This window comes from Filicampus tigris, chromosome 11 (genome assembly GCF_054856515.1).
Source record: "Filicampus tigris isolate MCC_2025a chromosome 11, RoL_Ftig_1.0, whole genome shotgun sequence".
Classification (NCBI taxonomy): domain Eukaryota; kingdom Metazoa; phylum Chordata; class Actinopteri; order Syngnathiformes; family Syngnathidae; genus Filicampus; species Filicampus tigris.
The window spans coordinates 14,320,016-14,340,730 of NC_141227.1; the positions used below are offsets into that span (position 1 = coordinate 14,320,016).

Here is a 20,715-nt window from a genome sequence, read left to right on the forward strand (position 1 = left end):
AGATTTGTAAAGGTGCAAACACACATTGCATGTACAAAGCAGATGGATAAATAATAAGAGGACCGCTTCGAGATATGCGTGACAATCATGAGCTGTCCTCCACATCTCCCATCTATTTTCCATCCTGAGCTCCTTAAGGCACCAAGTCGTCATCAGAATATCAACACATAGGCCTGAAGGACAGACAAGCGCCTTCGAGGTCAGCGTCCATATACCTCTGCCGCCCCCTAGCGGACACGGCTGTATTGGCCATATGCTATTTTATTACAGCTATCTACATTCACTGTTAAACATCAAAGTCTCATTGTGAATCCTGGATTCTAAAACTATTAAATAGTGAAACCTTAATTAAAGAATAAATACATCTTTTTTCTACCAAGTGAGGTCTCAGTTGTGTGACGTCATGTGTCTGGACAGGTGATGTCGTTCTCTGAAGTATTCGTGGCAGATGGGACAGGTGAGCTTCTCCTCCCGCCTCCTCCTCACTTGGGACTCTGCGGCAAACTCCTTCTTGTGGTGGGACCGCATGTGAAAGACGAGGTCAGAGGTCATGCGGAAAGATAGGTTGCACTTGGCGCACCAGTTTTGCACCGACACGCCAAAGGAGGTGAAGGTGGGAGGGAGGACGGTCAGGGCTGAAGTGGATTGGACCTGAGCGGTTCTGGACCAGTGCTCCGATGCGTAATGGAAGGCGGCGTTTAGCGTGACGGGGGGAGGCAGCGTGTGAACATCACTGCTAAGGATGCTAGGAGCCATCAGGTTGTATCCTGAAACAGTCCTGGGCGTGAAGGCCTCTCTCATCTTCTCCAAGCTGGCTGAAGGTACCGTTGTTGGACTACCCTGATGCAGTTCGCCAGCAGAGATCCTTTTACTGGGTTTACAAAAAGCGCTTCTCTGTTCTCGACTGCCGGAGTGGACTAAAGAAAAAGCGCTACCGGTGCTCGAGCGTAAACCGGAGCTCTCTCCTGTATCCGAGCCCCTCAACCTGTCATGCGTAAAAGTCAATTTGGCTACCCTCTCCTCTCCAAAAGTTGCATTTTTACATTCCAAATGATCCACTTTGGTTCTGTCAGCTTTTGTCTTCAAGGGTGAGTCAGATGCATCTCCTCCAGCTTCATCTTGGATTTTGGCCAGCTGGGTAATGTTGTCATCATTTGAAATATTCGTTTTTTCCAACAGGACTGTTTTCCTTCCTTTGAGGTAAACAGTCTCCTGGTATTTCCGTTTATTCACGTAGGGAGTGTCGTCATCGGCGTCGCTTTTCTTGTGTTCCAAATCTCTGGCGATGTTGTGGAAATCTGTTACACGGCGCTGCCTCTTGACTTCCACGTGCTTGTGATCATGAACATCACGACTCCACGCGTCACTTGAGATTTGTGTGCAAAGGAAACGGCAATGAGCCAGGAAAGGATATTCATTCTTGAACACCTGTTCACACCTGACACATTTGAACTCTGCAAACACACAAATACAGAGGCATTAGTTTTACAATTAAAATATCTGAAACAAATTCTCAAATCGACTTTACTTATGGAGCACTTTAAAAACAACCACAGCTGAAATTAAGTGCTGTACACCAAAAATACACAATTAAACAAGTTGAAAACAATAAAACTCTAGTCTCATACTGAGTTGAAAGCCGACGATTAACTTTTAAGACGAGTTTCAAAAATGTCCAGTGCGGGAACTTCTCTGTGTGTGCACAAAGAGTGAGGCCGATGGTGCCAATTTAGAGACTTAAAAACAAAATATCTTCAAATGAATTCTTGGGTGCACACACAGCCATTTCCAGGGGTCCAGAATCTGAGTTAGGTGCTTACGTTTTCTAGTTAAGACATGAGTAGCCACAATTTGAGCCAACTGGCAACGTTTGAGGGAGGACTGGCTGACTCGAAAATAAATTGCTACGTTAGCATTTTAATACCAATATATGCCAACAGCTCTTTTAGGAGGACAGGTATGAGATCAGCACGATTATTGGCACTGAGTGGATACTTTTAAAGCGCTACAATCTTCTTGTAATGCCATGATATTTAGACAAAATAATAGCTACCGCCTACCAGTAATACAACTTGAGTTTTAAAAAAAATGTTGTTTGAGTTGTACCCATCAAGAAATGGCAACGTTACATGCCAAGTAGTAGGAAACTCCAATAATAACTAAAATACTGTAATCAAAACAAGAACTCTGACACTTTTTAAAATCCAGATTATTTTCATTCGGATAGGATACAAATGTACCCCAAATGGGCTATGAAGATCTGATTGGGTGGTTGGTATGTGCTATAATCGTTAGGCATGTCCAAAGCTTTGTATAAATATTCGATAATTCTTGTCAGAGCATTCGGTAGTTATGCTAGATTAACATCCTAACGCTTGACTCATATAAATGTGTGTTTTATTTATTTATGTGTTTATTTAAAGGCTCACCTTCACCCGAACCTCTGCTGGTTTCTGTGAAGCCCAGAAGTTGACAGAGCTCCAGGTCGTACCACACCAGCAGTTCCTCCTCCTGGTGGACATCCCTTATGGTCCGCACGTAGAGCTGACCTCCTTTCAAAAAGGCCTCTGTGTTCTGCTCCTCTCGGTTGCGCGCAGCCTGCACCAGCCGTAGCCACGACAGCACCAACGCGGAATTACGCATGGCTTCTGGGTCCACCTGTTGGCAACGTCCAGTTAGCACACAGCAAAAGCATTCTGTGTTGGGTTGCCTATATTTTCATGCCAACTCACCCTGAACACGCAGGGTTTGACTCTTTTGTCACTGGATTTCTGCGCAATGAAAGCGATGGTGTCGTAAAAAGTGTGTTGGAGCACACACGGACCAAAGGTGGTCCCCGCGGGGATGCTGCGCATCACCACCACGCTGGTGTGAAGCTCGGCGGGATGCTGCACGAATTTACAGTCACCCGGCCACATGGACCGAGCTAGGAAGGCGTGATCCATCGTTAAACTGTAAAATAATGATGATGTTCACACATTAGTAGATTAAAATGCAGGTTCAGAACATTCTGGAGGGGGAGGGTGGATATTGTTTTAAAGCGCCCTCACATTCTTATCAACAAAATGCTTTGTTGTGGATAACAAACTAAACAATATGCTTTCAAACGTAAGATAAAAATGGGATTTACATCGGCGTACGGCATTGCAATGGTGAAACGACGTTATATTAAGCCCCCATTGATCATATTTGTGCAATTGTCGTATGTAGCGTATCAATAGAGTCAAGCAGGCACAGCCGATGCGAACTAAATGATTCAGGACTAACGTCCTTTGTCTCAGTTTTTTCACTCGGTTTCTTCTTTTGTTTCCTCCATCTGCCGTCAACTGTCTGCTCTATACGCGCATTAAGTTCAATCGCTGATTCCCCCGCTAAAATAATGATATTAAAAGGCAGGATTCTAAGGGTAAACATATTGTAAAATGGCACATGTTGCAAACGTCAAATAATAACATACACACTGTCACTTTGCTCTATTAATGGAAAAAGTCCCACAAGAGTGCAGATGGTGCGAGGGCTCACCTGCTGGACATGATGCTGTTCTGTGACGATGTGCTCCCTGGTGGTGCCACGATGAGCAAGTTATCCGACTGAGCGTTCATGTGCACTGTCGCCCCTCCAGGCTCCCACTCCCACTTTTCGCCGTCCAACACGACACCCGCTGGTGCGTGGCACAATGATGCAAACGCGCAGACGATTTCACTACTACCACCACCCCCTCATCCAAATTATCTACTGATTGGTTTGTGTGTCTTTCCAGGAGGAGGAGACAAGTAGCCAATGAATAGAAAGCAATCACATGATGCTGAGGTTAGGCCACAGCCCATGACATAAAATAATAAATAATAGATAATGCTGCTCAGTTTTGATGTATTCATATAATAAATGTGTGTTATTGTGGCACTAAAAACAGCTCCGGGGTAATGTACATTCATGCATGGCAAGATGCAGCGTGTGTCAGGTTTGCCGCTGGGTAAATAGTCTAAATGTTTCTGTCTAATGAGCATTTAATTGATTATTCTGCTTCACAACTTTGGTTTGGCTCTTTTTCTTTAGATGGCCTCAAATGTTTCAGTGAATTAGAAAGTTGTGGGTTCCATTTTTCTTGATGATAGTCAAACTAATTTCATTCAGGGGCAAAATGCCAGAAATGTTTTGAAAAGCTAACATTCCAACGTGCAACAAACTAGAAACACAAGCCTCTAGAGGGCCATGATGTATTCCCACCAGACATCTTGGGAATTTGTAATTACAATGTACAATACAAGTGGACGAAAGAAAAATTAATATGTTATGCCAACCAACAAAACCTTTTTTGACAACATTAAAGAGGGAGATACAGTTTTGCCAACAGTGTGATAATAGGCTACTTTTATTAACACACTTAATGACATTATTCAAACATCTGAAAACAAGTTTCAAAGCATGAGCTTTGGAAAATGAAAAAGCAGGCCACATAGTGCGATTAGATGTGTGTGGCAAGATTTAACAAGGTTTTTCTTGTGTAAATTATCCTTAAAGTGGAAGTCAACCAAACATATTTTTTCAAGAATATGTTCTATGCAAGCCCACTAGTTGAAGCAAGGCATTCTGATAAATATTGCGTTTGTAGAGTAAGAGTTAATCCACCTGTTTTTAGCCTTCTCTGGGGGTGACCATTTTGCCACTTCTGTCGACTGAAAATGACATCACAACTGCTCAGGGCTCGGGTAACGACCAATCACGGCTGACCTGTTTTCTGAAGCTGAGCTGTGATTGGTCGTTACCTGAGCCCTAAGTAATTGTGATGTCATTTTCAGTCGACAGAAGTCACAAAATGGACGCCCCCTTGGATGGCTAAAAAGGGGTGGATTTTGCTGCTTAACTGATTCCACAAACGCAATATTAATCAGAATGCCGTGTTTCAACTAGTGGGTCTGCTGGGAACATATTCTTGAAAAAAATGTGTTTGGGTTGATTTCCCCTTTAAAGCTACCATAAGATCCACATGTCATGTCCAAAACTTTTCGCATTTCATTTGGTTTATTGTTTTACCACAAAGTTCAAATAACTAGTGCCACCAACTAGAGCACCACCCTCCACCAAGAGTGAGGTGGTGGAAGACTTCCCCAATTGATCGCGAGGAACCAGGGGTGTGTTCGAAGTGTCAATGATGTCCTGCAATTCACATTATTTCTCGTAGCTAGCTTGATTCTTCATAAACACACGAGTCGAGAGAGCCACCGCCAGAGTTGGGCATTTTACTCAAATTTCGTGGCCCGTTTCTCGCCTTCCGCCGGCAGGCAGGGCACCCTTCCGCCGTCCGTCTATCCGCCTTTTGCCAGCCCAAATAGTAATCGCCTATAGGCCGGTCCGTCTATCAATTTAAACGCGCTTCTGTTAGTGTTTCCGTGTTTGTAGCTTCTGTAATTTCGAATGATTTACTTAATGCACACTCACACTTATAAGGATAAATAAGTCTACAGCATTTATACTGCATCACAAGTGAAGTACTGACTACTGAGCATAGAATGCATTTGATGATATAGCTTGTACAGCACATTTGGGCTAGAATTACACCATTTTGTAAAAAAAAAAAATTCTACTTTGTATTTATTTTGTATGAAGCTATTAATTTAGTTGACACATTTTATGCTTGTTGCTTTGCGGTCCCTGTAAAACACCACATTTTCTACAGGGAAAAATAAAGTATGGTGATTTGAGATGATTTTATCACTATTCTATTTCCTAGCGAGGTGAAAGTGGAGTTTGGAGTCTCTCCTCGGGTGTCGCTCCTCTACTCCATCCTGTGCAAGCCTCATGCTTCTTTTTTCCCCACCCCAACCTCAAGAGGCGAGATTTAGGGAGGCCGGCTTCCAGTCAACGCCTGTGCGGAGCGACACGACCCCGGCTACACGTAGCAGAAAAACGCGAGACGCGTCGATCATGCATTAGCGGATGTTGAAGAGACAATGTGAACATTTGCAGTGAGTTGCGGCGCTGTTGCTGGAGAGCTCGAACGCAAGCGGGGAAAGATGGCGAGGAGGCGCATCCACACGCTCCTCGCTTCGCTTCTACTGGGACTTTTCCTCCTCCATGTGTCGGTGAAAGGAGCGCAACAGCAGGAGGAGGAGGAGGAGGAAAGGTCCTGCCAGGGCGCCTTCGACCTCTACTTTGTCCTGGACAAGTGAGTGTCTCTTATTATTTATGGCTTTTGTTACTTTCTCATGGCTGCGCTTTGCCGCGCAACCGCCCCGTAGGCTGGAAACGCGTGGCACGCCGGCCTGGTGCTTCGGCGTCATTTTGGACAAAAAAGAGCCACGATACAGTCGAACCGAACTGGGAAATCCCCTCGTTTTTTTCTAAATCGATGACAAGGCTCCCAAACAATGAATCACTCTCGGCTATGCATGCGGTTAGGATTACTCAGGTCATCCATTCAAGTAGTTGCGCACAGACTTGATGGGTTTTTTTTCTGGGGGGGGGGGGTGTTTTTTGTTTTGTTGGGCCGTGTTGTTCTTTTGGGCCGGTTCATAACGGCGAGGCAAACAGAGCAAGCAGAGCCACGGGATGTGGGCTGGGCCAGGCAGGATTGAGTTTCAGGCTGATGACGCCTCCCTGCCTGCTATGGCGAGCACAGCTGCAGGCGAGCAACTTTTGTTCTGTGCAAGCTTCAAATCTGCAATCCACATCCACCTTCGCTATTTTGTCATATTGGAATACATTGCATTAACGAGGAATACATTCTCTGTTCACTGGCCACAGTACAGCTGGGCCATCCAAAGGGACCCACAGTATGAAAATTTGTCCTCAACAAAGATCAGTTTTGCCCCCCAAAAAAGTAGATTTTCGGTTGCACATAATTAAAACATTTTAAAGGAGTACATATTTGTATTTTGTATATCACACGGGAAAATTACATCGGGTTTACCACATTTTAATCAAGTGCAACCGATGTACATATTTGTACGTGTGGGCATTGAAGGTGACAATAGTGGCCACTGAAACCATGTTGGGGACCCCTGATAAAAAATTGAAAATGAACATAGAGCAACAACACAAAGGACCTTCCATTCGTGTCCAGGTCTTGCGCAAAGTGAATTCTAACTTTGTGCATGGGTGGAGTTTTCTTTCCTTTGTTTAGTTTTTTTTCACAGTTAGAAAAGGGGGCTTTTGCGCCGTTGTGGGCATCAACACAGCCCCTTTGCTTTCCGCCCAACCCAAGCAGCTCCTACCAGTCCCTTTAAAATCATTGCATGAGCGGCGCACAACCCTTGACATGACAGAAACAGATTTGTTGGAGTCCATGCATGCGGCCAAAGCTTGCAAAGTACGTTGTTAAGGAACTGCAAGCAGACCTCCACGGGTGGATGATGTAATGGTGGCCAGGATGAACACAAGTGGGAAGACCGCCTTCCAATGCAATTAATTGATTTCTACAATGACTAAGAGGGTTTGATGCACGGTGTTGTAATATTTTTGAATGAAATACGATGGCATCCACCACGTCGAGTTCAAAATCTGTCCTCCTGCACATTGATCAAATTCACTAAAATCGTGTTACACTCCCTGCGCCAATACTTAGACCTGGTTCCAGCAGGCACAAAATTCAGTCTTTTTTCTGCCATCAAATCGTCAGGTGCGCCAGGCCGTGTCAGAGGAAACACCCTGGGTAATGCTGGAACGCCCACAATGGCGCAGAGCCGCCTGCCAAATTCCCAAGCATGCTAAATAAGGCTTGCACAGGCACAAACATCAAGATATGCTAGTTTTTAAACTCACTCACCTTCGCTTTCTAACAATATAGAGTCCACCATGATATTGTGAGAATTATTTTCTTTAGGTCAAATGTTCCGTCAAGATGTTGTTGCCAGTTTACTGTACTTGTTGTGTAATTTACTGTACAAGTGTGCATCTGACAGTGTGGACATTGGGAGCTGCACAGACACGATAATTGACATTTTTGTCATTTCTGGGCTCCAGCTGCAAAATGATGCACATGGCTTCAGAGCGATTAGACATGTCAAAACATGCTCCAAACAGACCGGTGTACGGATAAGGCTTAAAAGACAAGACCTGATAAAATGTCGTGCCTTTATTTGATCAGAGTAAATTATAGTGTTTAAATCAATTTTGTTCAAGCATCAAGTGATCTGTGTAGCTTGTTGTTACATGTCCTTAGTTTCCCTTGTACTCACCATAGGAGCTGCGAAGTCAACACTTTGAATGACATTTCACTCTTTGGGGTGTCCACGGCAACATCTGTCAGCTGCTCTTCACTCTATACCCTTTGCTTCCGAAAGTTTAAGAGGAGCCCGAGGAGTGTGCGTCACGCATGGCCAGCTCTCCCGGTGCTTGGACCTCTGCATGTCTCCACAGGCCTCCAGGAAGAGGCTGCTTTTTTTTCTTTTTTTTATCAAACCAACTTATTGGCCTTATTCCCTTCTTTAATGCCACATGTTGACCCGTTCAGCAGCACCTCAGTGGGATAGAACTATGGCGTCAAGCATGGTGAGAAAAGAGATCTAGATGGACAGAATGAAAAAAGGATCATCAGCTCCCTGCATTCCTACACTCAATGTCTGACCCACACCAAATAACAGGCTAACTATTTCCTTTGTAACCCACAAATAGAGTAATATGTGTTAAAGGTTGTGCTGGAATTTGGAGTTGTGATCTTAAATATTAAATACTCGCAGTCTGCTTTCGTTGTAAAAGTGTTTCAAGATATGCAAGAGTTAGGATTAGTATCTCATGAAAATCTGATGGCAATCATGCGGAAATGGAGCCTTTGGAGGAATTAGAGCATGTAGAGAAAATATGGGATTCATGCCAGACATTACTGTGCACCCACCAATGTCGAACACAATCCAGTCCACCTCAACTAGTCAACCTGTGATTTGTTCTGATTTTGTAATATCATTTCCAAGAAAAGTAATGGAATTAAAGAATCCTGTGTTTCATGGTCAGGGTGTTGCTCTCCCAAAAACTTTAGCTGTATTTTCATCCTACAAAAAATTTATAAAACACAAGGAGTATCTGACTTTCTAACATTCGTATTTGTTTTATAAGTGCAAAAAGAAGTTAATCATTGTAAAGTGATTACACACTCTGGGTAAAGGTCCAGTGGTACATTGACTTAATAGTGACATGACTCAGGAGTCTTCAGACGTATGAAACATAGATCAGCAGATTTTTCTTTTTGCTTACGTAGATCAGCTGATTTTTTTTTTTTTTTACTTTGACTTAAAAAATTTGAAGATACTTAAAAACATGCCAATTAAGCACTAGATGGTGTTAGCGAACTCAACCCAACTCACAACAAGCATTATTTGGGCACATTTTGAAATATTAATCACAAAATAGAGTTTTTTTACTGCCACTCCGAGTTGAAGTTTACGGTCAAAGCTAACAAAATAAATAAATAGTTACATGTTGTATATTCAAAACCATAGGTGGGGACTCCAAGTCCAGAAAGTAAAAACCTTGCCACAGTCTGGCTTTAGCCACAGGTGCTTCTACTCAACAGGCAGGTAAACAAGCTCGTTTAGAGTAGAAGCCCCTGTGGGTCAAGCCAAACTGTGGCAAGGTTCTGGACCTGAATTCTCCACCTCTGTTTAAAACAACCACTTAACTTGGAAAATCTGCTATCTTAATGCTAACACACAATTTAAAATGCCCAAATCCTATATATTCGAACTCAAAGCTAGCCTAAACTCTGGCGTCATGTAACAACAGCAGTTCAGAGTTCAAAGTTTGATTATGCTTTCATAGTTTTGGTCAAATTCTCAATTGTAAAACCTCTAGGTTTGCAGTTCTGATACAACCACGTAAAAAGAACTACTCACGTGCTTCTTTGGAACAAAACAATGTTTTAAAATACAGTGCAGAAGTGCTAGCAGTCATCTACCATTCAGCAAACTGTACTATTAGTAATTCGACTTCCTCTTTGTTCCCTATTATGCTTCCCATTGCTACACTCCTCTTCATACTCCCTCTAGTGGTGGGATCAGTACACCACACTTACAGGGTACTTTTTTTTTTCATATATGTGTTGTATGTATGTATGTATTTTATATGTATGTGTTTTAGATGTACTGTTAATATTTTATTGTACTGCATTAGCATATTTGCATCAAGTGCATCAAAAGTGTTTTTTGAGAAACTAAAAGAAAGAATCAAGAAATAATGCTTAAATTTTGCTTTAGAATCCAAGTGGCACAAACTACCTGTAGAGAGGACTGCCTACAAATCGTTTCTGTTTATTTGAGACGATCTAGAATACTAAACCCGGAGGAGCACTTTGAAACCCTTATATGGTATTATGTAGACTGAGTTCCGAGCAGACCCCTTCAGGAAAATTTATCATGTTCTCCTGTCCAGGGAAAGGATAAGTGGAGCAGGAAGTGGCTGGTTAAACGGGTGGTACAAAAGAAAGGCATCATGAATCCAAACAGCTTTGACTTTCTTTCCTTTTACAAGCCCGTTACACTCTTTAGACCACCACCCTCTGTCCATGTCTACTGTTTGATGTGATTGCAACCCCCCCTGCTGAGTGCTACTTGTGCACCCCTCTGTTGTTCATGTTGCTGCCTTTTCTCTCCCTCAACCTGTTGTTAGGCTGCCTGTGCTCATCACCATCTGTTCCCCCTCACTGCCACACTCAAACAACCAAACGGGCATATACACACACATGCACATGGACACACGCAGGCCAGCTGCCCGCTACATGTTCACTGCTATGGGCTGCTGCATCTGTCCCAGTCTAACCTCAACTCAACCCTCTGGCCCAACAGCAATTAGCCCCCATTAGCAGCCCCCTGGGACTGGGCTTCATTAAGGAGACGGTCATGTAAACAGTAGCAGCATGTAGCAGGCTAAGCAGCAAGGTTAACAGGTTACAGCGCAACATAGTGGAATGTGACCAGAGACATATTCCGATCATGCCACCACTCTTGCATTATACAAAATTGAAACACGCTAAGGCTTACAACTGTTTATACATTTGCCCTGAAGTTGCATTTCTTCATTTGTCTTTAAGGTTTCATTTGAGGTATTTCAAAGTCTGAATATCTGGATTTTGCTGTTGCTTTCCAAATAATACAAAACAAATCGGAACAAACGAATCTGCTTTTTCTCCTTTTACAGATCTGGAAGTGTGAAGCATCACTGGATCGAGATTTACTCTTTTGTGGAGCAGCTGGCAGAGAAATTTATCAGGTATAGTCATTATTGTCACTATTTGCCAAGCAATGGAAAGTCTTAAAGTGGCTTAACTCCTGGGGAACTCAGTTGAAATACCTAACATAAAGATGTTTTTAAAATATATATATATAATATATCCAAAATAAAATATTTGTGTGGAGTCAGAAAATGGTATCTGCTAACAAATAAGAAAAATAAATAAGAATTTTCTCTTTGCACATTCAGTATAACTTCCAAAATATGTCTACAAATGGTGGGCAGCTTGATTGAAAAAAAATCCCAACAACAATAATAAGGATACCAAAGTTGGTATTGATCCTCGTCTTTTGCTTTGATGTTGTGCCACTTGTCATGTGACTCGGCAATGCTAGGTAAAAAAAAAAAAAAATCCAAGTCGGCTCAAGCAACGGGAATCGGCGGGCAGCATATACACATGCAAACAGCAGAGAAATATGGACCTGAAGGCTTGCAGAGAGGAAAAGGAGCAGCATGTGACTATAGTTTTAGGTGGAAATAATACAGTAGCAATCTGCAACATTGCAAAAAGTTGGTAAAATATTGTTTATTCAAACATTTACAGTTGCTAGACAGTTGCTAGAAGTTGCTAGACAGAAAAGCTATCGGAAGCCCCTTTAAAAAAAATAATGTCAAAAATATTACACAAATCTAAAATTATAAGCAGATCCATGCAGTTATTGGCATTTATGAAATCTGTCAAACTTCTGACTTTAAAATATGAATGTCAACTTTGTGTTCATAGTCCCATGTTGAGAATGTCCTTCATCGTTTTCTCCACGCATGGCAAAATCATCCTGAAGTTAACTGAGGACAGGTAAAGTAACCATACACATCGGTATTGCATGTTTAGCGCTATCTCAGTCGCAGGAGGTTGTGTTTTTGTGACATTTGTTTATGACACGTTTATGTGGAAAATACAAAGCTGGTTTTCATGAAAAATCGGATGTAGCATTTAGCCCAAAATCCAGAGTCCACTACGTTTTTAGATGCAGACCCAAACTACAGGCCTATTTTTTTTATATTTTTATTTTTTATTTTTCCATCAACACTCAGGATTTTAGCTGGTGCAATGCTCAGAGGCTGGAGACCGCCGCATCCCGTTTCTGTTGAAGCCATTCTCCTCTTAAACACAAGTTTCACTCTTTTTTTTTTCTGTCAATGCATGAGCAAAGCTTTCTTTTCATAATAGAGCCAAAGCAAAAGACCTCATACACTGCCTCATGACACTAGAAGAAATAACAACCACCTGCACCACAGACTCCATTATACATCAAGTTTTTTTGTTTTTTTTCAGAAAATTTTAAGAACTATATATACATAACTGCAAGAAACTTAATCACACTGAAAATATTAACGGTAGCCATTTGTCTGTAAACAGTGTGATTCCATTTGCACACTTCACGTGATGTCAACAGTCTTTTTTTTTTTTTTTAATGAAGCACCCATCTCCTGGAATTTCTCTCTACCCTGAGAAGGTTACATTTGTTCTACTGGGAATATTAGTTAATTTTTGGAAGTTTTTCATATTTTATTTCAGAAATGATTCAGATGCCTCTGTTTGTACCCCACAGGGAGGCCATCACTGGAGGGCTCAGAGCTCTAAAAAGTGTGATTGCTGGAGGAGACACATTTATGAACCTTGGCCTGGAAATGGTAGGGGCAACTTGAAAATGGCTTAAATGAATATCTACAAATAGCACAGAATTAAAATATTCAGACTACTGTATGTCTCTATGTCGGCAGGCAAATGCACAGATATACCAAGAGAATCAAGGTAAACTCTTTCTACTGCCAATGTACGTTACGCTTCACGGGCGTTGAATTTTGCCTGCTTCACAGGGACAGCCAGCGTTATCATCGCGTTGACTGACGGGGAACTGAACGAGTGGCAGTTTGACACAGCTCAGCGGGAGGTAATATGGGATGGGGAGTTGCTTTAATGCAAATATTTCACTGTGATTTTTGACTTTGACTTTTCATCCATCCATCCATTATCTGTACCGCTTCTCCTCACAAGGGTCGCGGGGCGTGCTGGAGCCTATCCCAGCTGTCTTTGGGCAGTAGGCGGGGGACACCCTGAACTGGTTGCCAGCCAATCGCAGGGCACACAGAGACAAACATCCGCACTCACAATCACACCTAGGGGCAATTTAGAGTGTCCAATCACCTTACCATGCATGTTTTTGGAATGTGGGAGGAAACCGGAGTGCCCGGAGAAAACCAACGCAGGCGCGGGGAGAACATGCAAACTCCACACAGGGAGGCCGGAGCCGGGATCGAACCCACGACCTCTGAACTGTGAGGCGGACGTGCTAACCAGTCGACCACCGTGCCGCCTACTTTGACTTTTGACTTTTTCATAATGGAATAACGGCCGGTCACATGAGCTCAGTTGCTGTGTTAGCTGGTTGGTCATTGTTGATTGCTAGACTCCTGAAAAATAACAGTTTTGTAAATGGTGGAAAATAACTTCATGTGGCGCAAAAGTCACAGTAACACTGGTGGTGACCCTTTTGGCTTTACTGCATTTTATTTTTTCATTTTTGTGTTCCATCCTCACAGGCTCAAAGGGCCAGGTCTATGGGAGCCATTGTTTACTGTGTCGGAGTCAAAGAGTTCAACCAGACCCAGGTAAGAAGCACAGAAGCAAAGCGAATGTATATAAATATGCAAAAAAGCAAATAAAACATTGCCCATGTGTTTTTTTTCTAGCTCGCGACCATTGCGGACACTATGGAACATGTGTTTCCTGTGTGGGGGGGGTTCCAAGCCCTCAGGGGAATCATTGACTCGGTAACACACACATGCACACAAATACACAAGCACACTAAATTGCGTTATCTCATCAAACTGTCTTGTGCTTTAGATCATCAAGAAGTCCTGCATCGAGATCCTCGCAGCTGAGCCATCCAGTGTGTGCGCAGGAGGTAAGGGCTGTGCGGTGAGCAAGGTTCCCTCGTCAAAACACCGAAGCAGTAATGTGTGGGTGTGATTGTGTCAGATGACAGTCATCCAAAGCCTCTGGAGCGGACTGTGAAGTTGAGTAATCGCACAGACGCTTATGGCCGTGCGGTGACACACAGCGTATTGTCATTCACGGCCGGGGGAGATTAGCATAGTCGCTTGGCCCCAGCGTGTGGGCCAAAAGGGGAGGAGGAGGAACTGGAGTTGGTCAGAGGAATTAGCCATGAATCTTTAAGCATGGCTTGCTCCCTGGCCTAGTTTGCCACATCGCATAGGCTGAATAGCCACTCTGGCTCCTTCAACATCTACTTAGGCCTCTTCTCCTATCTTTACACGGCTACCCTTTCGATGCCACTTTGAGGAAGAAAAAGGGGGAAAAAAAGTGGCAAATAAGATGGAGTATGTGCCTCCATGTGAGTCCACGGGATGGATGAGCTTTGACATGACCTTGTTAGGAATCACTTAGGAGAGTGCATTTGCAGCCTTGCTCCCAGGATGACCAATGGAAAAAAATCATCCATTATGAGACTTTCTCAAAAACTAGGATGTACAGTTAAGTACTTTGTATTATTGGATTTGTTGTTTAAGCAATCCTACAACAAACCATAAAATAGGATACAGTCACTGTTTGTACTACTCATCCATCCATACGTTTAACCCATTAAAGCCTGAAGTGCCTCGTGAGACATCTCTCTAAAACCTACAGTCGTCTTTGGAGTCACCCTGGATAACCAGACATTTTTGCCTTCTCCAAAATAATTAATATCTCAGCCCCTGTAGCAGATAGAAACATAATTCCAAAAGAATTTGAGCGCTTAGACATGTGGCACAAGTTTACTACCGTAATCTTTACTGTTTCAATCGAAGATGCAAGTGAAGCACTATTTTTGATTTTTTTTAAATCGAGCGGTAATTACCATGCTGTGTTCTCTTACAAAGACGTTGAAATCGTCATTGTTTACGAACATCTATCTTAACCATACATCACATTTGGATGGTTTCACGGCTTTAAAGTCCACGAGCGCGTTGTCTATATCACTGCCGTGACTTATAGCAGAGATCCAGCGATCGACTGTGCCTCCATTACTCCTCGAAAAAATTCCGGATATCCTCTGACAACTCACGACACCGTCACACGTATATTCTGATGCATTTCATGGGCTAAGAGACAGAGAAGCGGATTGTAAAAAAAAAAAGAAAATGACGTATATGCTCTCCGGCTTTAAAGGGAGAAACACGCAACAGCGGTCCCGGCTTTAGTAGTAGAAACGCGGTTATGCGCTTCCGTCCTTAATGGTTTAACTGAATGTCAATCGCTACTATATACTCTTATACAGTAATGCTTACGTGACAAGGAAAGGAGAGGCGGAGAAAATGATAATTACAGCAACAAGAAGGACAATAAGCAGTGTCCTCATGATCGTTTTCTCTGTCTTGTTGCCAGTTTATCAGCCGACATGCTCCCAAATATTTTCCAACAGCCTCATTTGTTATTCGATTGATGAGCAGCCTAATGGTCAGTGAACTAAGAAACTCACTCCAACCAAAACTTGATTCTGGCCTAATTAATGAAGGGCAGCCACTGTAATGCACTGAGCTTATTACTCCAGTGTGCATCCTTTGTTATGAAGTGAAGCCGTGTAGAAATAATCACAGCATGTGTGCTTTGCACGCATATTATTGCAGTAGCAAGATAATGTAATTGTCTAGCACTGGTCAGCATTTTATAACCACCATCTCGACATATTGCATCAATACTATTGTCTCCATGTATGCAAGCCAGGCTTTTAACATGTATAGTTGTTCTTTAAGAGCACACACACACACACTCACACACACGCGTGTCCCTCACACTGATGTGAAGTGATCAGGCTGAGCTGCCTGCAAACAGGCCATCAGACTGGACAGTGAACATTGGGCCACACTATCAGACATGACAGCACTGACTCCACACACACACACACACACCCACGCGTACAAACAGGCAGAACGTTGAACCTGATATCTAACATGACAGCCAAGATTGCTGCTTTCATTAGCGTCTGACCCATTCCTCCCCCGTCGTTCCTTCCTGCGTGGCCCCCGCCCTGCCCTTCGCTGTCCTCTCGCACTAACATGATTGAAGGGCTGCCGTTCGGACAAGCCTTACCCCACTTTCTCCGCGCACACAAGTGTCGTGGCATAAAAACAGCAAAAAAAAACAACAACAAAAAAACCAACACAAAACATGTATGTTTCATATAGACAGTCACATAAATGCTCGTCAAACATTTAGGTGAAGATGGACATGGCAATGTGGTCATAGTGGCGGGCAGCAGCATATGTAGTACAAGTCAGCAGGGCGCCACCAGTCCTGGCCCACCATGATTGTGACAGCATTAACCTTTTAGCCTGCCACTGTATGTGACAGTAAGTGTGTGTGGAAGCTAATCTAATCTCCATGTGATATTAGATACGGCTCACCTGTTTTCTGAAGCTGAGCCATGATTGGTTGTTACCTGAGCAACTGTGATGTCATTTTCAGTCCACAACAGGTGGCAAAATGGCCACCCCCAAAGACGGACGAAAATGGGTGGATTTTAATATTAATCAGAATGCTGTGTTTAATTTTTCTTGTAAAGAAAATCTTTGTGTTGACTTCCCCTTTAAAGGGCCATGAAAGAAAAAGAGAAAACAGCATCCAGGATTAATTGTTGAAATAAGGTTTGTTATAATGTCATGCAAAATATGCTGACATTTTAATGATGGAACGCTGAAGTTTAAAATTTGGGGGTACGTTATTGTCGTTGACAAAAAAGCAACTGAAATAAGCTTAAAATTTGTTCTTTACACTATAGTGAAAAAAACACAAAATTCTCCAGAGACTAGGCTGCAACGTGCCTTTTTGTATCAGCCAAGGAAGCAAGCATTAGACGTAATTAATGTCAAGACCTCCAGTAACTGTATTCAGGCAGCTGTGTGTTACTCATACTGTGTTATAAATCATGATTTTAAGTACAGTACAATCCAGGGATCTGGTACAAATGTGAGTTCATAGATGCCTCTGATTGTTGTGGTTAAGGTCCAAACTTAAAACGGAGCCCAAGAGGAGGGCGGACCAAACAGGAAATGGCTATGTTGTGCTGTGTGCGATTGTGTTTGAATGTGTGTTTGTATGTGTATACTGCTCCCTCAGCACTCTCATAACTCAACTTCAATTAAAGTGGAAGTCAACCCAAACATATTTTTTTCAAGAATATGTTCTATGCAGGCCCACTAGTTGCAACAAGGCATTCTGATAAATATTGCATGTGTGGAATAAGATTGAATCCACCAGTTTTTTGCCATCTCTGGCCATTTTGTCACTTCTGTCGACTGAAAATGACATCACAGTGTCTCAGGGCTCATGTAACGACCAATCACAGCTCACCTGTTTTCTGAAGCTGAGCCGTGATTGGTCGTTACCTGAGCCCTGAGCATCTGTGATGTCATTTTCAGTCAACAGATGTGACAAAATGGCCGCCCCGTGAGATGGCTAAAAAGGAAGGATTTTGCTGCGTAACAAAAATATTTGGGTTGAATTCCACTTTCAGTAAAAATCCCTTTTGGCTTCTTGGCATGTATATCTATGTATGTATGTGTATGAATGCAGTGTATTTGATCTACTGTTTAGTAGATTTGCAATATAGTTTAAAAAAAACAAAAGAACAAACATATTTTTAAAAGTAGCAAGTATTTTGTGTGACCCTACTTACCTAATATAGTATCCAGTCCTAATTACTCACCAGCTGCATCATCCAGTTAAGAGAAACACCGCCCTGATGATGAGTGACTCATCTAGTACTAATATCGTTTAAAATCCTTTCAAAAATGCATTTGTACAAAATTTGACTTCCTTTCTTCTATTTGCAATGGTATGGTACACACAATTGAAGCAAAAACCAAAACGAGAAATTAGACAAAGAGCAAATTGCACGACAACGTAAATTTGCGGGAAACTGCCTTTCTAAAAACGAAACAGAATTCATTCCTACGTCACCATTTACAATTGCACAGTGCCATGAAACTTATATACCAATAAACCAGTAACATTTGACCATCTAAGCATGTCTAAATTTTAGTAGCTGGTGTGACCTTTCAAAAAGTAGTGTCAGGTATACGCCAACACCCTACTGTGTTTTTATGCAGTGATCTTCACGCTGGTGCTTTTAAATGTTAAAGGTGTGAGCGATGTTCATTTCTATTAGCCGGGAGGATTCTGGAGGTGGACAGTCAGAGCGCAAACACACTTTCAGCTCGCACTTGCCTCTGAAAAAGGCAAAGATACAAGACGCGGCCACACAAACACACAACACGTGCAGACGTCATGCGTTGTGCCATAGGTAAGGTCAGACCCACTTTGACAGCACTGTGCTGTTGTCAGCCCCGCAGGCATGTTTTTTAACCGAGTGTTTTCTTCCCGCTCGCCAGCATATGCTGAGAAGCAGCCACATAGACACTGCGGCATATGCTGGCGAGGCCCTGTCAGTGCACTTTAACAGCGCCCGAGGGAAAGTAAAGGTCAAAGACGCGCACGCACCATGCACACGCATGTCAAGATATTTTGGAATAGGAGCGCTTTTAGCATCAGCACCATTTGAACATGCTCATACACACAAATACACAAATATAAACAAATCGTAACGCTCGGGCTTGAGCGCACCAGAGAAAAGAAATGGATGTAAGCTCTCACCATCATGCTGATCATTTCCCTTTGAATCTGAGTCTTATGAAAACTACGTTGCTGAACTGTTCAGTTCCTTTATCACTAAAAAACTGTCTTCGTGTTGTTGGTGTGGATGAAATGAAATGACGGCAGTGTTTGTATCTCAGAGAATTTTCAGGTGGTGGTGAGAGGAAACGGCTTTCTCCATGCCAGAAACATCGACCAGGTGCGCTGCAGCTTCAAACTAAATGACACCCACACTGTAGGTAAGTTGGTGGCAGACACTCTAAGTCAAGATAACGGCTGGGAATGCATGGAGGAATATGGGGGGAAAAAATTGCGATTTCATGAATTTTCACCTGCAAAAACTACAGATCGGTCTTGACCTATTATTTAATAATCAACTTTATGTCAACTTATGACACTGCATACATGCAACACAGGGACGAGCAACTGGCGGGCCGCATACGGTACTCTGAGTGGCCCTTTGATTAATCCCCTACATTTTTTATTTTTTTTTGACAAACCCAATGCCTCGATCATATTAAAATTTTGAGTGAGTTGATTTTTTTTTTTAAATGCACAAAATGAGACTTACGTGTGGTTTACTGTCCAGAAGTTTTTTGCCATCCTTGAATTGTACCTCAGGGCCCTTTAACTTTAGATTATTCACTGTACAGTACTACAATAGTGAGAACACATTCCTCAGCTGCAAAAAAAATGATCTTCTAAACAAACCTGATTTTATTTTTCTGCAGATGAAAGACCAGCCGGAATAGAGGACACATTCCTTCTCTGTCCTGCTCCTGTGATCGAAGAGCCAGGGAGGTGAGTTCCACATCGTTTGCGATTTTTACCCTAACACTATTTTATAGTGAGACCAAACTTAGCTGTCCGTATCTAAGCCGGTTGCGTGCGTGAGTCCGATTTATATGCCACGCCGCTTGTCCTTGAAAACAACTTGGCCAAAGTCACTGAGCGTGTGCGATCAATCAGAGTTTGTCACAGCTAACGAAGGCAGACACAAATCACAGGAGGAGAGCCCAGGAACACAACTTAATGAGCGCCTCCTGGTTTAGACCTTCACAGCCTCACAGCCAACCCCCCCCCCCCAACATTGTGTATGCGTGTAAATATGAACGTGCATGTCTATCTGTGTGGTATCCCAATCTGTGGCTGACACTTTTAGGAGAGAGAAAGAGTGTGAGGGGAGGCGGCCGCCGAGTGTAAAGTTTCCTCCAAGCGTTTGCAGCCCTGCCCTTGGTGATTGCAAGTGAAAGTTTTCGAGTGGGGCAGACAGAGCGCGGCTTTGGGCTGAGCTCCAAGTGGACCGAGGCCCGGCAGCATTCCCGGCCCGGGTGCCCCACAGTCCTGTGCATAATTATACACTGCCGCCCTGCGGCTTCAGACACCTCCCAGTCATCATCTGTCTTGGTGCTGTCACTCAGATTTCTTATCTGATTTGAGCTCGTCTGCAAAGAAGTTTGTTCACAGGGAATCATTCCCGACACAAATTGGAAAGAGGATATTTGTTTTCACACTCTGGCACCATGAAGACTCTTTGACATGCTGTATTACATTTCATTAGGATTTATTTTCACAGCGACAGATAACCATTCACACTCAAATACGCACTGTCACTGAGAACTGATCCCACGTTAGGCTAAGGAATTGCTAAACCATTGACTGATGACTTCATTTAACTTTTTAACAAACTTCCGCTCTCTTTTTATGAATTCCTACAAAGTACATAGTCCCTACTACAAGTAGATCACTATATACAGTAACGCCCCCTTTAATCCGCGATATAGGAATACTGTACCCTACTTAAATACATCATAGGCACGTTTTTATAGCATTTACGG

The 20,715-nt window shown here is 42.9% G+C and overlaps 2 protein-coding genes across 4 annotated transcripts in view; one reads left to right on the forward strand and one right to left on the reverse strand.

Annotated features, from left to right (window-relative positions):
- znf488 (zinc finger protein 488) lies at positions 1–9,919 on the reverse strand. 3 transcript variants are annotated; one of them, XM_086046056.1, is made up of 5 exons: positions 9,828–9,919; positions 8,178–8,504; positions 2,733–2,952; positions 2,430–2,658; positions 1–1,454 (listed from the first exon to the last, which is right to left on the reverse strand). In XM_086046056.1, exons 2-5 carry the CDS (start codon positions 8,210–8,212, stop codon positions 388–390), a joined length of 1,551 nt encoding a protein of 516 aa, XP_085902182.1. In that variant the 5' UTR covers positions 8,213–8,504; positions 9,828–9,919; the 3' UTR covers positions 1–387. The 3 variants fall into 3 exon arrangements, 2 of the variants coding, with proteins under 2 accessions (XP_085902182.1, XP_085902181.1); XM_086046055.1 differs by lacking the exons at positions 8,178–8,504; positions 9,828–9,919 and adding an exon at positions 3,523–3,914; XR_015088798.1 differs by lacking the exons at positions 1–1,454; positions 2,430–2,658; positions 2,733–2,952 and adding exons at positions 6,911–7,686; positions 7,766–7,916.
- antxr1d (ANTXR cell adhesion molecule 1d) overlaps positions 5,786–20,715 on the forward strand; it is a 26,543-nt gene continuing 11,613 nt past the window's right edge. Inside the window, exons 1-11 of the mRNA XM_086046047.1 lie at positions 5,786–6,166; positions 11,128–11,199; positions 11,945–12,016; positions 12,774–12,855; positions 12,946–12,976; positions 13,042–13,115; positions 13,765–13,833; positions 13,915–13,995; positions 14,069–14,129; positions 19,018–19,116; positions 19,609–19,678. Coding sequence (XP_085902173.1) covers positions 6,015–6,166; positions 11,128–11,199; positions 11,945–12,016; positions 12,774–12,855; positions 12,946–12,976; positions 13,042–13,115; positions 13,765–13,833; positions 13,915–13,995; positions 14,069–14,129; positions 19,018–19,116; positions 19,609–19,678 — 863 coding nt within the window. The 5' untranslated portion in view covers positions 5,786–6,014. The remainder of the gene's footprint in view (positions 6,167–11,127; positions 11,200–11,944; positions 12,017–12,773; positions 12,856–12,945; positions 12,977–13,041; positions 13,116–13,764; positions 13,834–13,914; positions 13,996–14,068; positions 14,130–19,017; positions 19,117–19,608; positions 19,679–20,715) is intronic.

What these genes read in the sequence shown, in the direction of transcription:
- znf488 (XM_086046055.1), bottom strand. Translation starts at nt 3,602, where the DNA reads ATGAACGCTCAGTCGGATAACTTGCTCATCGTGGCACCACCAGGGAGC. An exon ending in TCAAACCCTGCGTGTTCAGG is followed by an intron (nt 2,659 to 2,732) that starts GTGAGTTGGCAT and finishes CGTTGCCAACAG; the next exon opens with GTGGACCCAGAAGCCATGCG. An exon ending in CAGCAGAGGTTCGGGTGAAG is followed by an intron (nt 1,455 to 2,429) that starts GTGAGCCTTTAA and finishes GTGTGTTTGCAG; the next exon opens with AGTTCAAATGTGTCAGGTGT.